At 47.9% G+C, this 20,180-nt stretch overlaps 1 protein-coding gene across 4 annotated transcripts in view; it reads left to right on the top strand.

Annotated features, from left to right (window-relative positions):
- Positions 1-7,572: 7,572 nt before the first annotated feature.
- Positions 7,573-20,180, top strand: part of VWA2 (von Willebrand factor A domain containing 2) — a 53,756-nt gene continuing 41,148 nt past the window's right edge. For 3 of the 4 annotated variants that reach the window (XM_055424599.2, XM_088842345.1, XM_088842346.1), the window contains exons 1-3: positions 7,573-7,962; positions 15,286-15,347; positions 19,283-19,357. In XM_055424599.2, the coding sequence (XP_055280574.2) occupies positions 7,709-7,962; positions 15,286-15,347; positions 19,283-19,357 (391 nt within the window). In that variant the 5' untranslated portion in view covers positions 7,573-7,708. Of the gene's footprint in view, positions 7,963-9,912; positions 9,954-15,285; positions 15,348-19,282; positions 19,358-20,180 lie in introns of those variants that run through there. The other variant, XM_088842347.1, reaches the window with a different exon arrangement.

The following is a 20,180-nucleotide window of genomic DNA, read 5'->3' on the forward strand; positions in this document are numbered from 1 at the left end:
TGGAAAACTCGGCAGTGGCCACAGGACTGGAAAAGGTCAGTTTTCAGACATTTCTCCAAAGAAGACATACAGATGGCTAACAAACACATGAAAAAATGCTCAACATCCCTCATAATCAGAGAAATGCAAATCAAAACCACAATGAGATACCATTTCACACCAGTCAGAATGGCTGCTATCCAAAAGTCTACATGCAATAAATGCTGGAGAGGGTGTGGAGAAAAGGGAACCCTCTTACGCTGTTGGTGGGAATGCAAACTAGTACAGCCACTATGGAGAACAGTGTGGAGATTCCTTAAAAAACGAAATAGAACTGCCATATGATCCAGAAATCGCACTCCTGGGCATACACACTGAGGAAACCAGAATTGAAAGAGACACATGTACTCCAATGTTCATCTCAGCACTGTTTATAATAGCCAGGACATGGAAGCAACCTAGATGTCCATCTGCAGATGAAGGGATAAGAAAGCTTTGGTACATATACACAATGGAGTATTACTCAGCCATTAAAAAGAATACATTTGAATCAGTTCTAATGAGGTGGATGAAACTGGGGCCTATTATACAGAGTGAAGTAAGCCAGAAAGAAAAACACCAATACAGTATGCTGCTGCTGCTGCTGCTAAGTCACTTCAGTCGTGTCCGACTCTGTGTGACCCCATAGATGGAAGCCCACCAGGCTCCCCCGTCCCTGGGATTCTCCAGGCAAGAACACTGGAGTGGGTTGCCATTTCCTTCTCCAATGTGTGAAAGTGGAAAGTGAAAAGTGAAAGTGAAGTCGCTCAGTCGTGTCTGACCCTTAGCGACCCCACGGACTGCAGCCCACCAGGCTCCTCCATCCATGGGATTTTCTAGGCAATAGTACTGGAGTGGCTTGCCATTGCCTTCTCCGAATACAGTATACTAACGCATATATATGGAATTTAGAAAGATGGTAACCTTAACCCTGTATGCTGCTGCTGCTGCTAAGTCGCTTCAGTCGTGTCTGACTCTGCGACCCCATAGACGGCAGCCCACCAGGCTCCCCCATCGCTGGGATTCTCCAGGCAAGAATACCAGAGTGGGTTGCCATTTCCTTCTCCATAACCCTGTATACGAGACAGCAAAAGAGACACAGGTGGATAGAATAGTCTTTGGGACTCTGTGGGAGAGGGTGAGGGTGGGATGATTTGGGAGAATGGCATTGAAACATGTATATTATCATATGTGAAATGAATCACCACTCCAGGTTTGACGCATGATACAGGATGCTCGGGGCTGGTGCATGGGGATGACCCAGAGGGAGGTTATGGGGAGGAGGGAGGTGGGAGGGGGGTTCAAGAAGGGGAACACATGTACACCCGGGGCGGATTCATGTCAATGTATGGAAAAACCAACCAATATAATATTGTAAAGTAATTAGCCTCCAATAAAAAAAAAAGGTCAGTTTTCATTCCAATCCCAAAGAAAGGCAATGCCAAAGAATGCTCAAACTACCACACAATAGCACTCATCTCACATGCTAGTAAAGTCATGCTCAAAATTCTCCAAGCCAGACTTCAGGAATATGTTAACTGTGAACTTCCAGATGTTCAATCTGGTTTTAGAAAAGGCAGAGGAATCAGAGATCAAATTGCCAACATCTGCTGGATCATGGAAAAAGCAAGAGAGTTCCAGAAAAACATCTATTTCTGCTTTATTGACTATGCCAAAGCCTTTGACTATGTGGATCACAGTAAACTGTGGAAAATTCTGAAAGAGATGGGAATCCCAGACCACCTGACCTGCCTCTTGAGAAACCTGTATGCAGGTCAGGAAGCTACAGTTAGAACTGGACATGGAAAAACAGACTAGTTCCAAAAAGGAAAAGGAGTATGTCAAGGTTGTATATTGTCACCCTGCTTATTTACCTTATATTCAGAGTACATCATGAGGAACGCTGGACTGGAAGAAGCACAAGCTGGAATCAAGATTGCTGGGAGAAATATCAATAAGCTCAGATATGCAGATGATACCACCCTTATGGCAGAAAGTGAAGAGGAACTCAAAAGCCTCTTGATGAAAGTGAAAGAGGAGAGTGAAAAAGTTGGCTTAAAACTCAACATTCAGAAAACAAAGATCATGGCATCTGGTCCCATCACTTCATGGGAAATAGATGGGGAAACAGTGGAAACAGTGTCAGACTTTATTTTTTTGGGCTCCAAAATCACTGCAGATGGTGATTGCAGCCATGAAATTAAAAGATGCTTACTCCTTATAAAGAAAGTTATGACCAACCTAGAAAGCATATTAAAAAGCAGAGACATTACTTTGCCAACAAAGGTCTGTCTAGTCAAGGCTATGGTTTTTTCAGTGGTCATGTATGGATGTGAGAGTTGGACTGTGAAGAAAGCTGATCGCTGAAGAATTGATCCTTTTGAACTGTGGTGTTGGAGAAGACTCTTGAGAGTCCCTTGGACTGCAAGGAGATCCAATCAGTCCATTCTAAAGGAGATCAGTCCTGGGTGTTCATTGGAAGGACTGATGCTGAAGCGCTAGGTCAGTGATCACATTATTGTGACTATCTTGGTCATGAAGATCTTTTTTGTACAGTTCTTCTGTGTATTCTTGCCACCTCTTCTTAATATCTTCTGCTTCTGTTAGGTCCATACCATTGCTGTCCTTTATTGAGTCCATCTTTGCATGAAATATTCCCTTGGAATCTCTAATTTTCTTGAAGAGATCTCTTGTTTTTCCTATTCTGTTGTTTTCCTCTATTTCTTTGCATTGATCACTGAGGAAGGCTTTCTTATCTCTCCTTGCTATTCTCTGGAACTCTGCATTCAGATGCTTATATCTTTCCTTTTCTCCTTTGCTTTAAGCTTCTCCTCTTTTCACAGCTATTTGTAAGGCCTCCTCAGACAGCCATTTTGCTTTTTTGCATTTCTTTTCCATAGGGATGGTACTGGTCCCTGTCTCCTGTACAATGTCACGAACCTCCGTTCAGAGTTCATCAGGCACTCTATCTATCAGATCTAGTCCCTTAAATCTATTTCTCACTTCCACTGTATAATCATAAGGGATTTGATTTAGGTCTTATCTGAATGGTCGAGTGGTTTTCCCTACTTTCTTCAATTTAAGTCTGAATTTGGCAATAAGGAGTTCATGATCTGAGCCACAGTCAGCGCCTGTTCTTGTTCTTGCTAACTGTATACAATTTCTCCATCTTTGGCTGCAAAGAATATAATCAATCTGATTTCGGTGTTGACCATCTGGTGATGTCCATGTGTAGAGTCTTCTCTTGTGCTGTTGGAAGAGGGTGTTTGCTATGACCAGTGTGTTCTCTTGACAAAACTCTATTAGCCTTTGCCCTGCTTCATTCCGTGCTCCAAGGCCAAATTTGCCTGTTACTCCAGGTGTTTCTTGACTTCCTACTTTTGCATTCCAGTCCCCTATAATGAAAAGGACATCTTTTTTGGGTGTTAGTTCTAAAAGATCTTGTAGGTCTTCATAGAACTTTCAACTTCAGCTTCTTCAGCATTACTGGTTGGGGCATAGGCCTGGATTACTGTAATATTGAATGGTTTGCCTTGGAAACGAACAGAAATCATTCTGTCATTTTTAAGATTGCATCCAAGTACTGCATTTCGGACTCTTTTGTTGACCATGATGGCTACTCCATTTCTTCTAAGGGATTCCTGCCCACAGTAGTAGATATAATGGTCATCTGAGTTAAATTCACCCATTCCAGTCCATTTTAATTCACTGATTCCTAGAATGTCTATGTTCACTCTTGCCATCTCCTGTTTGACCACTTCCAATTTGCCTTGATTCATGGACCTAACATTCCAGGTTCCTATGCAATATTGCTCTTTATAGCAAGATAGTCACGATGATGTGATCACTGACCTAGAGCCAGACATCTTGGAATGTGAAGTCAAGTGGGCCTTAGAAAGCATCACTACGAACAAAGCTAGTGGAGGTGATGGAATTCCAGTTGAGCTATTTCAAATTTTTATAGATGATGCTGTGAAAGTGCTGCACTCAATATGCCAGCAAATTTGGAAAACTCAGCAGTGGCCACAGGACTGGAAAAGGTCAGTCTTCATTCCAATCCCAAAGAAAGGCAATGCCAAAGAATGCTCCAACTACCGCACAATTGCACTCATCTCACACGCTAGTAAAGTCTTGCTCAAAATTCTCCAAGCCAGGCTTCAGCAATATGTGAACCGTGAACTCCCAGATGTTCAAGCAGGTTTTAGAAAAGGCAGAGGCACCAGAGATCAAATTGCCAATATCCGCTGGATCATGGAGAAAGCAAGAGAGTTCCAGAAAAACATCTATTTCTGCTTTATTGACTATGCCAAAGCCTTTGACTGTGTGGATCACAATAAACTGTGGAACATTCTGAAAGAGATGGGAATACCAGACCACCTGACTTGCCTCTTGAGAAACCTGTATGCAGGTCAGGAAGCAATAGAACTGGACATGGAACAACAGACTGGTTCCAAATAGGAAAAGGAGTACGTCAAGGCTGTATATTGTCACCCTGCTTATTTAACTTCTATGCAGAGTACATCATGAGGAACGCTGGGCTGGAAGAAGCACAAGCTGGAATCAAGATTGCCGGGAGAAATATCAATAACCTCAGATATGCAGATGACACCACCCTTATGGCAGAAAGTGAAGAGGAACTAAAAAGCCTCTTGATGAAAGTGAGAGAGGAGAGTGAAAAAGTTGGCTTAAAGCTCAACATTCAGAAAACAAAGATCATGGCATCTGGTCCCATCACTTCATGGGAAATAGATGGGAAAACAGTGGAAACAGTGTCAGACTTTATTTTTTGGGGCTCCAAAATCACTGCAGATGCTGATTGCAGCCATGAAATTAAAAGACGCTTACTCCTTGGAAGGAAAGTTATGACCAACCTTGATAGTATATTAAAAAGCAGAGACATTACTTTGCCAACCAAGGTCCGTCTAGTCAAGGCTATGGTTTTTCCCGTGGTCATGTATGGATGTGAGAGTTGGACTGTGAAGAAAGCTGATAGCCGAAGAATTGATGCTTTTGAACTGTGGTGTTGGAGAAGACTCTTGAGAGTCCCTTGGACTGCAAGGAGATCCAACCAGTCCATTCTAAAGGAGATCAATCCTGGATGTTCATTGGAAGGACTGATGCTAAAGCTGAAACTCCAATACTTTGGTCACCTCATGCGACGAGTTGACTCACTGGAAAAGAGTCTGATGCTAGGAAAGGTTGGGGGCAGGAGGAAAAGGGGACGACAGAGAATGAGATGGCTGGATGGCATCACCGACTCTGTGGTCATGAGTTTGAGTGAACTCTGGGAGTTGGTGATGGACAGGGAGGCCTGGTGTGCTGTGATTCATGGGGTCGCGGAGAGTCGGACACGACTGAGCGACTGAACTGAACTGAACTGAACTGATGCTGAAGCTGAAACTCCAATGCTTTGGCTACCTCATGGGAAGAGTTGACTCACTGGAAAAGACTCTGATGCTGGGAAGGATTGGGAGCAGGAGGAGAAGGGGACGACGGAGAATGAGATGGCTGGATGGCATCAGCGACTCAATGGACGTGAGTTTGATAGAACTCCGGGAGTTGGTGATGGACAGGGAGGCCTGGTGTGCTGTGATTCATGGGGTCTCAAAGAATCGGACATGACTGAGTGATTGAACTGGACTTAACATTACTCTGGGCCACCTTCACTGGAAATGTCAATATTGAAATGGTTGGAAACCTTCTGAGAACCACAGGGGCAAATGAAATATATTTAGAATTTTCTGAAGAAGGAAAGTGTAGAAGCAAAATTGTTATTAGTCCACCAGATTGACATTTATAAGAATAATGGGGGAGGAGCTTGAAAAAGAAGAAACAGGCCAGTCTTCCTGGACGGCAACTTGATAATACACATCAAGATCAGCCCCAGAAGCTGTTTGTTATTTTAAGCCAAAGAACTCTTTCTGCACCTCATCTCCTTTCTTATATCATATCGATGTTGTAACTGGACATTTTTAATCCCCAATTTTCTTTCTGTGATATTGCTGTGTGATTTTAATTAAAAAACTGCCAATGATAAATCAAAAAAAAAATCCTTAACTTGTCTATATACCCTCGAGTGTGTGTATGTATTTATATACATATATATCTAAGAATTGTACATTATTCTTGCAGTTTCCTCCAGGGAGTTACTGGGCAAAAACACAAATGTCTAAAGATAAAATTAAAAGTTGATAGTAGACAGGTTAAGCACACTAGAACATTATAAGTGGATAAAAGCCACAGAAGGAAACGGTAACCCACTCCAGTATTCATGCCTGGAGAATCCCATGGACGGAGAAGCCTAGTAGGCTACAGTCCATGGGGTCGTAACCAGTCGGACACGACTGAGCGACGGAACGGAACGGAAAAGCCACAGAAAGATGTCAAAAGGGACAAAGAAAAGCTGGCTATGATACACTATACATGGAATGCTACTGCTATTTAGTCATGAAGTCATGTTGGACTCTTGCGACCTCAAGGACGGTAACCTGCCAGGCTACTCTGTCCATTGGATTTCCCAGGCAAGAATGGTGGAATGGGTTCCCATTTCCTTTGCCAGGGGATATTCCTGACCCAGGAATCGAACCCCAGTCTCTTACTTCTCCTTCATTGGCTGGCAGGTTCTTTACCACTGAGCCACTGGGGAAGCCCATGCATGGAATGAGCTAACAATTCAATTTTGAGTAGACTGATGATGGAAGAAGAAACACCATAAGGTTAACAGGGATTATCTCTGGGTGGTGGAGGAGGTGTGGTTTGCTTAACCGAATGTTGTTGTTGTTGTTTTTTGTAACGAGCACACGTTATGCAATGACACTTTTTTTTTTTATGAAGTATGGAAACTATAGATTATGCAACGAGACGTTTTTTTTGAGTGCTTACTGGAGAAGGAAATGGCAACCCACTCCAGTGTTCTTGCCTGGAGAATCCCAGGGACAGGGGAGCCTGGTGGGCTTCCGTCTATGGGGTCACACAGAGTCGGACACGACTGAAGTGACTTAGCAGCAGCAGCAGCAACTGTGCACAAGGCGTTGTGCCAGACTGAGCTATTTTTGCCTTATCGTATTTGATTTTTAAAAAATCAAGGCACCTTCCAGATTTCAACGACGATGCTGGCCAAAAGGCCCAATTATTACCGCCCAACGGCAGTAACAAAACACACAGGTAAACAAAGGGCAACTGCCATGACAAATAGTAACGATGCCAAAGTCAACATTTTCGCAAGGGTCGAAGCAATAAATCCTGCGGAGTCCAAGGCGGATGGCACAGTGCTCCCTGCTGCACCGCTTGGGGGCTGGGAGACCAGAGCAGAAGTAAGTACCTTTGTTTGTCTCCCGACCTGGGTCAACGCGTTGCTTAAAATCGCGAGGGGCGGCTGCGGGCTGGCTTCCCAGCAAAGCGATGCAGCGCCCTCGGGAGAGCCGCCCTGGCGGGGTCGCCGGCGCCGCGCTGCCCGCCTCCCCTCGGTGCACAACGCAGGTGCCCCACGTGGCTGCCGCCCGGCGCCGCTCCCCGCGCCTGCAGCGCCCCCTGGCCCGAGCGGGTCCCGCCGCGCGCTCCTCGCCGCGAGTCCAGCCGGCGCGCTCTCCGCGTCGCTGGAGCCCCCTTCCTTCGCGGTGCTCGCACCGGAGGAGACGCCCGGCCCCCGGGGGCCGCTGCCCCGCGTGCAGAGACGGGGCGTCCCGCTTGGATGCGGCGTCGGCGCGGCGGGTTTGGTGCGGCATTGTCTGCGCTCCCCCCGAGCACGGCGGCGGGGCCCGCGCGCCCCTGCGGGAAGTCGGCGTCCCGGGCAGAAAGCACCGGGCGCGCCCCTTCTCGGGGTACCCCTCCTTCGGTCCCGGGGCGAGCCGGCGGGGGTCTTGGGAGCCAGCACGCTGCAGGCCCGGCAGCAGCCCCTCCGGTGGGTCCCCCCGGGAACGCCAAGCAGAGCGGCTCGGACCGCAGGTAAAGGGGATGGGCGCTCGGTGACTCTGAGTGGAGGGAACCTCGTATTACACCTGGCCGGCTTACAGAGTCGTGGAACCCCTAACCCGGCTCACCTTTTGAATAAAGGCTTTGGGGACAAGCCGACCCCTCCTTCCCACCCACCCACCCCTGTTTTACAGAACAGATGCAGGTGTGAAAGTCACTCCTGCGTGCTTTTCCCAAGCAGCCCAGTGACCCCAGCGAGGTCTCTGCCTGCAGACCCTGAGAGGCCCGCGGCCCCGAGAGACTCGTCCTTGGCCTTTGGGAAGTCTAAGGGACTTATCTTCTGCGGTGATTCAGCTGCTTGGACACCCCCCTCCCCCCAACCCCACTCTGGCCAGCTGGTCCAGCCCGGCTTCCTGCACTTCTCCAGGTCAGAGCCCAGCTCTGTGGCCACCTTCTGGGAGGGGCAAGGGGAGGGTCTCAGAATTGCACCTTAAAAGCTTGCCAGGGGGCATGAATTTAAAAGTCTGGTGGACACTCAGGCAGAAGAGAGGAAAGGAGGGCACCCTGCCTCCCTTTCACTGTGGAATCAGTGGCTGACCTGCTGAGAAGGGCCTTTTCGTGGGGACGCTATGAAGTGTGTTTAGTATCTTGAAACTAAATAAATAAAACGTGTACAATTTTCAATTTAGGTGGTCCTTTAAAAACAACCCCTCTAGAACCTAAGTGTTTTATAAATTGAAGTCTAAAAATTCAAGGTCTTTTTTGCTTTCTCTGTGACATTATATTAAGAAATGTGCAGTTATTGAGTGAGAAAAAGAGAAGGAAACCAAAAACTCAGCACTGCAGTTGGCAAAGCCTCTGAGAGTTCATTTGTAAATGCTGCTGGCTTTCAGTAGCTTGTAGCCATTCTTTTCCTTCGATTGATGGGATACAAAGCTTTACTGGATTGTTCTTTGCGTGGGATATGGCCCTTACTCTTCTTTGTAGAAATCCAGCTCAGAACCATCTCTTGATGTATTAAGAATTTCCCAGTGGGGATCCCCAAGCAAATCCCAGAGGTCCACAGGGATTCCATCCTTCCTGCATCATACCTGTCTCTTTGAAAACCATCAATGACATTTTTCTTTAAATCTGGTTTTTTGGTCCACCACCCAGAACTTAGAGTAGCTGTTTCCCTTCCCCTGCACTAGGCTCAGGCTCTTGAAATGAATTACAGTCAGATGCCCATGTTTTTACAGATGAAGAGACTGAGGCCTAGGAAGGGTGGAAGACTGCCCAAGGGAGAACGGGAGAGCCTGCCAGGAACCCTGGCCCCTGGGTCTGTAATGAGCACAGTCACTAATTGGCAAGTGATGGCATTGAGGATAAGCCACTGGTGAGAATGTGAAAGCCCTTTGTTAAGAATGTGCCCACCAGGTGCGCATCTTACGGAGTTTTTTCCACCGCATCCCCAACACCTGGGAGAGCGCTGGGTGCAGGGCAGATGCTTAATAGTTGTTATTGAATAAGTTAAATTTCACATCATCGTATCAGTGGAAGGGTCAACACGGTGAGTGTGTTAGAACAGTGATTCCCACACTTGAAGCAGTAAGAAAAAAAAAAAACAGTTTTAATTGAGAGGACTGTAACAGAATTGCTCATTTTTAATTTTATCCCACAAGGATATTTTTTTAAAAATGCAATAAACCCCTCACATCATCTTCAAAGCTATTGGAGGTCTCTTGGGGGCCCTGCATAAGAGAGGGTCTAGGCCATGCGAGACACCCCTGCTTCAGTCCAACCCCAAACAGCTGAACACACTCAAAGGCCCTTCTTTTAGTTCACCCTTTCATCTAAACAGCTCCAGCAGCTTACTCTTCCACCGCAAAACCACCTGCTGGGTTTCCCTGATTGTGATCCTCCAATTCCTGATCCTGGATCCCTTCTCTTAACTAGATTTCCTGATCTCCACTTGGGCACCTCTGCCCTTGCCCAGAGGACTTTAGCACTGTTAGCTCCTGGGATCCTGGCAATAACCTTTCCAGGTAAATCGGGTGCATAATGTCACCCCCATTTTTGAAAGAAGAAAATTGAGTGACTAAAGTGAAAGAACGTACTTGGGAGGTTGGTGCTCAGGTCTCCTGACGTCAGATTGGTGCCCTTTGCACACCAACTGTGTGCTGCGTGCTTCTTGTCATGTCTGGGCTGCCTGCATCCAAAAAACTGGGCCCGACACCAAACTTGTGATATACCAGCTCTTTGACCTTGGGCCCCAACTTCTCCAAGACCATTTTCACAAGTGTGAAAGTGGAATTGCTCGTGTCTACCCTATAGGGTATATGAACATAGTTATATGATGTTAATATGTAAAATGCAGTGATAATCTTTTAACACCATATGTTCAAAAAGTCTTTTACCATTATGGGGGACTCTCATACTGTTTCACTGGATCTTTAAAACACTGTCAGTTATGAAACAGATGAATGAGATGGGAAGTTGGTGTTTGCAGAGTTACCCACCTGGTTAGAAGCAGAGCTAGTCTGGGATTCCATCTTTGGAGTTCCAGTCCTGTGGGCGCACTTTCCAGAATCCCATGACAGTGAATTTGGTGGCTCAGATGGGAAAGAATCTACCTGCAATTCAGGAGACCCATTCTATCCCTGGATCAGGACGATTCTCTGAAGAAAGAAATGGCTGCCCACTCCAGTATTCTTGTCTGGAGAATTCCATGGACAGAGGAGCCTGGCGGGCTACAGTCTATGGGGTCTCAAAGAGTTGGACATAACTGAGTGACTAATACACATACTGACAGTTTCAATAAAGATTTTCAAATACTATCAAAACAAGCATCAAAATCTCTTGTCAGGTACAGTGTGTGGGAAGCCTGTGGTTTACACCCAATCTGCCTCTTCTCCCCAGCCATCCAGGGACCTAAAGGGCACAGTTTGTCCCTTGTGGCTGATTTCTGGTTGCCAGACTGTTGGGGTCTGAAAATTTGTGATTTTTGTTAGAGAAAGCATAGCGTGCCCAGAACAACTTGTAAAATGCTCTTCATGCCTTATCGGACTAGAAACATGTCAACCACTTCCCCTGACTATCTGGGTCTGAGCCAAGTATTTTGCCAAGTGAACAAGGAAGATGTTTGTTACAGCAAAAGACCACAGGCTTCCTGGCTGACTTACCTGCAATTTGAAAGTCTTTCTTTTCTGGTGTGGACTGTTTTTCTAAAGGGTTCAGATTTCCATTCTGCTGATGGAGAGGAGGCTGCCAAGGGCTAATCTAATATTTGGGGTTGGAATTGCATTTTGTAAGGAGGTGGAAGCACTCTCCTTTTTCACCCTGCCCTCGTTTCATTTCCGATCATAGAGGAGAAGGTGGGCATTGTCCTGCAAAACCGCCTTTAGCTATTGCTCAGTCTGGCCCTTCGTTTTCAAAAGTAGCCTTGTTTGGCTTTTACTTTCTTCCTGTCTCTTGGGAAATGCAATCTCTGGGCAACACAGAGTGTGATGTTTTGCGGTGCTCTGCAGCAAACCTCACACATCTGCTGTTCCACGTGCTGCTGGTGCTGCAAGGAATCAGGATTTGAAAACAACAATCAGATAAGAAGACTAGAGAGTCGGGGAGGGATCCAGGTCCATGTGTGAGAACCCCAGAAGCCAGGAATGATGTGTGGGATTAGCATGAGTAATGGAATAGAAAGGAGCAAATGTGATTAGCCAGGTGTTTTGTAATGGAAGAGGCTTGACGAGGTGTACCTGGGAATGGAGGTCCTGTTTCTGCCCCTGGGTTGCAGACCACTCCCATCTGCTTAGTACAAGAATGCAGAAAGTTCTGGACATCTTCTCAAGTTATGTGCTCAGTGTGGGAGTTGCTGGCAGCTGATGGAAGACTGCCAACAGTTGAGATTCAGAGTGGCAGATGTTTAATTAGGCTCTGTTCCTCTGTCCTGATCCCCCAGAGTCAGGAAGGTGACAGATGGAACAGAACACAGGGAGGCCAGAAAGGAGTCCGATATGTGTATTAACTGTCTTACCTGGGGCAGAATACTTAGCTTCTCCCTGTCTCAGTTTTCCCATCTGTCAAATGGGGGCTGACTGTGAGGATTAGGAGAGAGAAAAGATACGTTAAGTATGAAGCCTGGTGTGTGTGTCATGTCCAACTCTTCGTGACCCCATGGATTGTAGCCCACCACGTTCCTCTGTCCATGGAATTCTGTAGGCAAGAATACTGGAGTGGGTTGCCATTCCCTTCTTCAGGGGATCTTCCCAACCCAGGGATCGAACCCGGGTCTCCTGCATTACAGGTAGATTCTTTACTGTCTGAGTCACCAGGGAAGCCCACGGAGCCTGGTACTGGGTGCTTTAGTGAGTAAACAATGCTCACTAGATGGGAACAGCTGGATTGTTGTTGTTTTAACAGTGGAATTCATCCTTTGAAGTCTTAGTTTCAGGGTTGTATTTAGAATGTTGAATTAGTATTGAAAGAAAGTTTTGCTGTGTGAGGAGGGGGGATTGAGCTGAATATTTGAGATGATTGGGTGGGAATAGATAGTGTAGAGTACTATTAATTCTGTATCATCATTGAAACAACGTTAGGTTCATTTATCTTGGTATAAAAAACGACACCGTGAGTGCGGTGAGCACAGATTCATCAGGAAGTATCCTCCAGCCCACCTGCCTGAGGCGTTATGATGCTGATTTCCAGCAAGCGCATGTCTCACCTGCCACATGCCAGGCACATGCAGAGACTGAGACACAGTCCCTAGTCCCCGAGCCGTTTGCCACGCGGCAGGCAGGTTCAGTGTGGGCCGTGTGACCCACAAATGAGGATTGCAGTGGGGGTGGGGGCATGGGGTCGGGGGGCAGGTGCTGCTGAGGGCTCAGGGTCAGTACCACCTGAGCCTGGCACTCACAAGGAGGCCCTTGATTTCTTACACTGATTTCCTAAATTTTGTTTTGCCAACCTAAATTTTGTTTTAATGAGCTGAACCTTCAGAGGCTCTGGAAAAACATTCACCTGGGCAAGCAGAGGCACACGGTGGAGCCGGATGGACCTGCCTAGGTTTGTCCCCTAGCACAGGGAGGGGCCCTGTGTTCACCAACACCGTTCTCTGCAGCAGGAAACTTCTGTGCTCCCTTTAGCCTTGTCTTCACGGGAGGCCGCTAGAATCCTAGTTTTGTAAAAAAAATTAACAGGCCTGAGCCTCAGAGTCCTGCGTGTACCCAAGGTCAGAAGCTGTGATCCCAGAAAATCTTGAGCCTCAGGACTGGATGGCACAGGGATGCCCTTTCCTTCTCAGAGCTGGCCCTTGTCCCCAGGCCTCGCCCCTGCCTGGCTCCCAGGTGGCAGGTATGGACTCGTCCCGGAGCTGTTGCATGGAGGAAGAGGAAAGAGAACAGGAGGCGCGTACGCGCCCCCACCGGCCAGCATCCTCTCCGGCCGCCTCTCTCCCTCTGACCGTGCCTGGGAAGCTCCTGCCCTCCTCCTCCCTGAGTACCTCGTCTCGGGCTGTCACTTAGATGAAGTGAGGCTGGGAAGCCTCTCAGTTGCTTGAAGCACGAAGACTCTCAGTTGGTTAGGCAATTCCATTTAGTTTGCTTCAGGAAAGTTTTGAAATCCAGAGAGCTGAATAAACAGTGGAGTAAGGTCTGACCTTCGTAGGTCCGTGGTGGAGAGGAGATCAAACGGGGATTTTCTTTTTTTTTTTTTTAACCGGAAGACATCTTAGCAGCCTCTGGTCCACTCTCCTCATTTTCAGGTGAGGAGCTGTGGCTGCTGTCAGGGCCGCACAGCATCAGATGAGAAGTGGGACCCCTGGATCCAGGGTATACACCCTCTGTCACCGGGGGCAGAGGGAGCCCCTGTGTCATGGTGTGCCAGCTCAGCGTGCTGGAGTTCAGGGGGGTGGCCCAGGCACATGGAGCTGGCCTCGGCTCTAGGAGTAACACGGTTAGAAGAAAGCCTGTTGTACAGGGACCGGAGACTCAGAACTCCTCCCCTTCTGAGCCTCAGGGACGCCTTTCCATTCACTTCTGGGGTGTGTACGCTTATTCACGTGTCTCGTCTTTAGTTTGATGCCCCCTGAGGGTAGGAGTGCAGGTCCAGGGCGTGGGGGGCAAGGTCAGCACTGTCCAAGAAAGCACCACCCTCCCCACCCCCACCCCACCCCCCACCCCCGGTTATTCCTATTTCCTGCAGTTCCAGTGTGGTCTTCATGCACACGAGCTGGGTCATTTTTAACTTTTCTGTAAATCACGCGAATCTGCATTCCCTGGGTGACTTCAATGTTCAAGGCAGCCCTTGCTCTCAGCCTGGTTGGCAAATCCTCTGAATTCAGAATCCAGCTGTGTTTTGTTCCTGCACCAGCCAGTGTGTTTTCAGTGCCGGGACAGAGGTGGTTGGGGTGCATCAGAAAAGTAACACAATTCATTTTAGCGCAGATTAGGTTAGAGGCCTGTGGCTGAGTCACCAAAGATGGCCAGGATACTCCTGCCAGGTGTTCTGGAGAAGTGGTGCCCCTAATGGAGTGCAGGGAGGGGCGGCCCCAAGGGCCAAGATCCATGAATGGAATCTTGGGCCCTCTGCCTTGCTATCCATGCTTGTGTGTGTGTGTGTGTGTATATATATATATATATATATATATATATATATTTGGCTTTGATGGATCTTTGTTGCTTTGTGTGGGCTTTCTCTAGTTGCAGTGAGCAGGGGCTATTCTTCACTGCTGTGGCTCCTCTTGTTTTCAAGACAGACTCGAGGGTGCGTGGGTTCAGTAGTTGCAGCACATGGGCTCAGTAGCTGTGGCTTAGTTACCCTGAGGCATGTGGAATCTTCATGGACCAGGGATGGAATCCTAGTCCCCTGCATTGGCAGACGGATTCTTAACCACTGGACCACAGGGAAGTCCCTATCCATGTTCTTAAGTGCAGGAGCATGGCCCTCATTTGAGGATGTTAAAGGAACTTTCAAGAGCGTCAGGTTGAAGTGAGTTTTTTCTGTCCATGGAATTCTCCAGGCAAGAATACTGGAGTGGTTGCCATTCCTTTCTCCAGGGGATCTTCCTGACCCAGGGATTGAGCCCGGGTCTTCTGCACTGCAGGCAGGTTCTTTACTAACTGAGCTACGAGGGAAGGGGAAGATGTTAAGGCTGTCCTTTAAAATCGGAGTCAGTGGAGTAAAGTCTTTCATGGCTTTTTGGGATCTGAGTCTTCTCCAGACTACTGTAGTTATCATGTGAGCAGCAGCCTCTAGGGTCATATCTGTGACTTGGGAAAGGCTGAGCCCTCGTCGTCTTGTTTGGGGGTATGACTTGGGGGAGCTCACAGAATTGATTGCTGATCCTTTTTTTTTTTTATTTTCCTTGTCCTGACCCTCTAGTCATATCAACATGCTCTCTTTCCTGTTGCTGGAAGTCATCTGCATTGTCCTGATTGCTGGAGGTGAGTGTTCTTGATGTGGGGAGAGGTGGGTGAGGTGTTGAGGGGTTTGATGCGCCCCACATCTGGTGGATTTTGACTTCTAAAGGTCTCTTGAGTGCATCCATGTTTCTCCACTCCTAGCCAGCTGCCTCGTCTAAGCCCCATCTGCAGCAGCCTCCTGACTTGTCTCCCTGGATTCACCCGGTCCCCCTCCATCCTCTTCGTCACACATTTCAAAATGCACATCTGGTCATATCTGGACCCCTCTCCATTCCCATTGCCTGCCTGAAACTTTTAAGTGATATTCCACTGCTCTTAAGAGGGCCTGCCTGATCTGACCTTGTGCCACGTGGTGTCCCCTCTGGAGACCCTCCCCCCTCCTCTCTGCTGCAGCCTGCACTCCTTCCAGGCCGGCCCAGCACGCTCCCTCCCTCCCACCCTGGGGTTCTCAATTATGGTGGCCCGTCTGCCTCGATCACTGACTCACCCAGCACCTCTACCCTGGTCAACTCCTCCTCATCCTCCAGCACCCAGCTCAGTTTCTTCTGGATCCCCAGGTCAGGTCGGATCCCCCTACTAAAACCTCGTGTCCCATTGGGTCTCTCTGTTGTGTTGCACTTAATACAGATATGAGTTTATTTCTGTGTGAATTTTAAAAAATGAGTGTTCGTCTTCTCCACTGGGCATAGGCTGTGTAGTCTTGGCACTTAGCTGGACTTGGCACATAATCTGTGCTAAGAAGTAGATTAGTGAATGGATAATGGAGCAAATCAGTTTTCTGTTTACTTCCCACGTTGGCCCTCCCACATTCTAGACTCTTTGAAATATGAGATGGTAGAAAGGAATAGGTGTGTTTTGTGGGTTGGCTGATGAGGAAGAATGAGCGGGCTGGGTGGCTGGCTGCCTGAGGCTAGCCCAGGGTCCTCTTGCAGTCTCGGAAGCTCGCTTGCAGTTCCTCCCTGGTCTGTGTTTCTGTGAGTAGGGGTATCCTCACTATTCGTTGGCTGCTGTCTCCGTCTACTTGTTTTCTGGAACCTCAGGGAGATAGAGGCTGGAAGAAGGACGTGGTTTCCCCGTCCGCCTATCCCCTCTCTTGAAGCCATGTGTGTGATCAATGTCACACAGTAACTTCATGACCAACGGACTGGGATGAAATGAGACATGTTTGGGGACATGCGGTCCCTGGGGGCCCAGGCACAATAAAGCTTCTGTTTTAACTCACTGTGGAAGCTCACCCTCTGTAGCCTGTCCAGTTTACAGAGCACTGGATCTGACACCCCTCAGTTGTACCGATGAGACAGGGAAGGCTCAGAGAGGCTAAGTGATTTGCCTGGGGCTGCACAGCTTTCAGGAGCAGGACTGGGATGAAAACCCAAACCCAAGTCTTCCCACCCTATGCAGGCAGGCGGTCCTCAGAGGTGAAGGCTGACTTGGTTGGGAGAGGAAGCCGCAGTCACGTGTTCACTGCCTCTCTGTTCCAGGGGGAACGTCTGCAGAGTCCTGAGGTAGCTTCACAGGGGCACCATGGGATGTCACTGGGTACCCGCTCCCTGGAAGGAGGTCTCACCTGAAGCCTGGCACCTGCCAGGACAGCTGAGCCCATGATATGGTTATATAAGCTGAGTCACATCTGTAGTGAGTGGTCCCTGGTCATGGAGCTCCTCCTCCCATCTCCCATCCAGGCGTGATGGCTGGTCAGTCTCCAGCTGGAGATTGTGTCAGTAAAACATTTAAAAAGACCTTAGGGATTCCTCAGGGACCTCCTGGTGGCCCAGACAGTAAAGAATCTGCCTGTAACGTGGGAGACCCTGGTTCAATCCCTGGATTGGGAAGATTCCCAGGAGAAGGGAATGGCAACTCAGTCCGGTATTCTTGCCTGGAGAATTCCATGGACAGAGGAGCCTGGTGGGCTAGTCTGTGGGGTCATAAAGAGTTGGACATGATTGAGCTACTGACACTTTCACTTTAAGAATTCCTCAACTCCTGGACTTTTTGTCAGTGATTCATGGGCCGACATGAATTTCAGTTTTCCTGCTTTGACTTCAGGGTCAGAGGAGGTGAGCATTTTTAATTCATTTGGCCAAACTGTGTGCAGAAGGCTGGGTTGGGCTCTGTGGAGACAGGTGAAGGTGTTTCTGCCTCCGGGGAACTTCAGGGGGCACAGGGCTCATGGGAGCAGCACCTCACTGTAGGTTAGGTTGCAGCAGGGTCCCCCAAGTTGGCAAGATCTTGAGGATGTCTGAACGCAGTGATGCAGAAAGCCTCTGTTTTCTGGGAGACCAGTGTGCTTAATTACTGAGTGATTTTTGTATTCTTTTAGGGTTTGTACTGTCGATGTTGTAGTCTGTATCTTGTTTCTGCCTCTGGGAAAATGGCAGTGGTGGACTCTCTTAGACCCGTGACAGATAAGTATTTGTCTGACAACTGTTGACTGTGGAGCTAATTTTGGTTCAGCGTCTTGCCCCATAACCATCTTCTCTGTGAGTGGAGATTGAGGGGAGCAGGCGTATCAGGTGAGCAGAAACTCAAAAGATAGGGCTGGGGAGCCGTAGACACTGGTTCACTCTGATATTTGGGGACCAGTGGGTGGAGAGGAGCTGCAGAAGGTGGAACTGGGACCAGCCTTGGGGTGGTTGACTGATGAACTCCAGCGGGTGCTGCCAGCTAGAGGCCCCCTTCCCTCCGGAACCTGACCTCATCTTTTGGTGTCTTCTTCCCCGTCACCATCCTGGCAGTGGCAAATCCTCCTGAGCCCAACTCCCCTGTGTTATGTGATTCCATCTCCTTTACCTCCCTCCCCAGCAGCCTCCGCCCACCTCATGTTCCTCCATCTGCCCCTGGCCTGGCCGGGCCTCTTCCTAGGTTCTGCACGCCCTCACTTTGTGCCTTCTGCGTTTATCCACAGAACGTGGACATTTATAAGCAGCAGCATGTCTGCCTTGTCTGACAGTGACCACGCTTGTTTGGCTTTTCAAATAACCCCTCCAAGGGGCACCTCATTGTCTTCAGGACTTTCATCGTGGTTGGCTTGCTGTTCAGCACCTGGCATGTTACCTGCCCTCAGAGTTTATTTTGTAAATTATTATTGACTGCTCATATGCCATTACTACAATTTCACTGGGTATCACATAGAAGAAAAAGGTGTATCCACAAACTTCCTACCCAAAACTTTGTAGCCCTTGTTCATGTTAATTGCACTGAATGATTGTTTCAGTGTTTCTCTGAGTCCTGCCTCTGTGGGTGTTTGTCATCGCCGTCATTCCTCTGAAACAAGTAACATTGAAGGAGATGTCTTGGTGGCACATTTTCCCTTCCCTAAAATTGTTTTTCCTTTGGATCAATTCCAGGTGTGATGCTGTGTAGCCTAACCCCTTATATGACTCCTAATTCATTTGGCTAAATTGTTTTCCAAAAAGGTTGCACCAATTTACTGTGCTATTATTGGAACAGGTTTTCCTGATGTACTCTCTCCAGTTACATTTAAATTTAAACCTTAATCATCTAAATTTCACATTTAAAAAGGTACCCCGTGGTTTGAGTTAAAGCATTTTATCACCTGTGCTTTTCTAGGAATTCTCTTCCTTCTGTGAATTGTCTGTTCATGTTCAAGGTTAATTTTTATGGCAAGATGCTTCATCCCAGAGGGGCACCCAGTTCTTATGCCTAACCAGGGGCAAAACCCAGAATCAAGTCTCTCTATATCTCCTGGGTAGATATTTTCAATTTTACTCTTCAAAATACCCGACTTTGAATGCAGAGGTACTTGATAAAGTTGGAGTAATTGGGGAGGGCATTATTTATGTTATCCATCTGGTAATTTTTAAGATACAGTATCATTAAACTCTTCCACGTTCCTGATTTCTCTATTGTCCCCTGTTCATTCTGGTCACGTAACATGAAGACTGAGACTCCTCCCCTTCCTGCCTTGTAATGTGTGCTTCTGTTTTCTTTCCTAGTGCCTCCATCCCTCCCTCTTCAGGACGTCCACGTGAGCAAGGAGATTATTGGGAAGATTTCAGTCACCAGCAAAAGTAAGCCCATGTTTTCCTTGACCCTCCAAACCCTCCCACTTCGGCCTCTATGTGATGGACCCAAGGGAAATCTTTTGGCTTCAGACACTTTCTTTCCCAGCCCTGTCTTCTTTCACACTGTGGCCAGAGTCATTTTCCCCAAGCAGAGTCCTGACCTGGGAGGTAAAAACCTAGGGAGATCCCTATTGCTGAATTTCTTGGCTCTTGCTTCAAGTTTCTTCTGTTGCGTGACCACCGCCTCCCCAACCAGACTCATCGGCTGCTATATTTCTTCCTCTTTCTCTCTGCTTGGCATTCCCTCCACATGCTCAAGCCCTGCCCTCCTGCTTGCAGGGACTCTCCGATCACCTTCCCTCCCTCTCTGGTGAAATCCCCCTAGCTTGTTGCTACTGGGTGGCACCTTCTCACTGGTGCTTCTCTGACTTCCACTCTCCCATCTTCATGGTGAGTTGACAGGGTGTGGACTCTGACACCCTGGGTTGGACTCCTGGCTATACCACTTCCTGGTACTTTGACCTCAGGAAAGTTCCCTGAATTGCCCTGTACCCTGCTCCCTTTATCTTGCCAATGGGAATACAAATTGTAAATCTATTTAGGGGTGGGGGTGAGGGGGCTAGGAAGCTGATAGCGAAAGGGTACAGAGTTTCCTTTTGAGCAGATGAAAGATGTTTTAAAATTGACTGTGATGGTAGAATATCTCTTTGAATATACCGAAAGCCATTGATGAGATTGTTGGATGGCATCATCAACTCAATGGACCTGAGTTTGAGCAAACTCTGGGAGATAGTGAAGGACAGGGAAGCCTGGCATGCTGCAGTCCATG

This window comes from Moschus berezovskii, chromosome 12 (genome assembly GCF_049115385.1).
Source record: "Moschus berezovskii isolate FMDL1 chromosome 12, NW_MosBer_1.0, whole genome shotgun sequence".
Lineage (NCBI taxonomy): Eukaryota > Metazoa > Chordata > Mammalia > Artiodactyla > Moschidae > Moschus > Moschus berezovskii.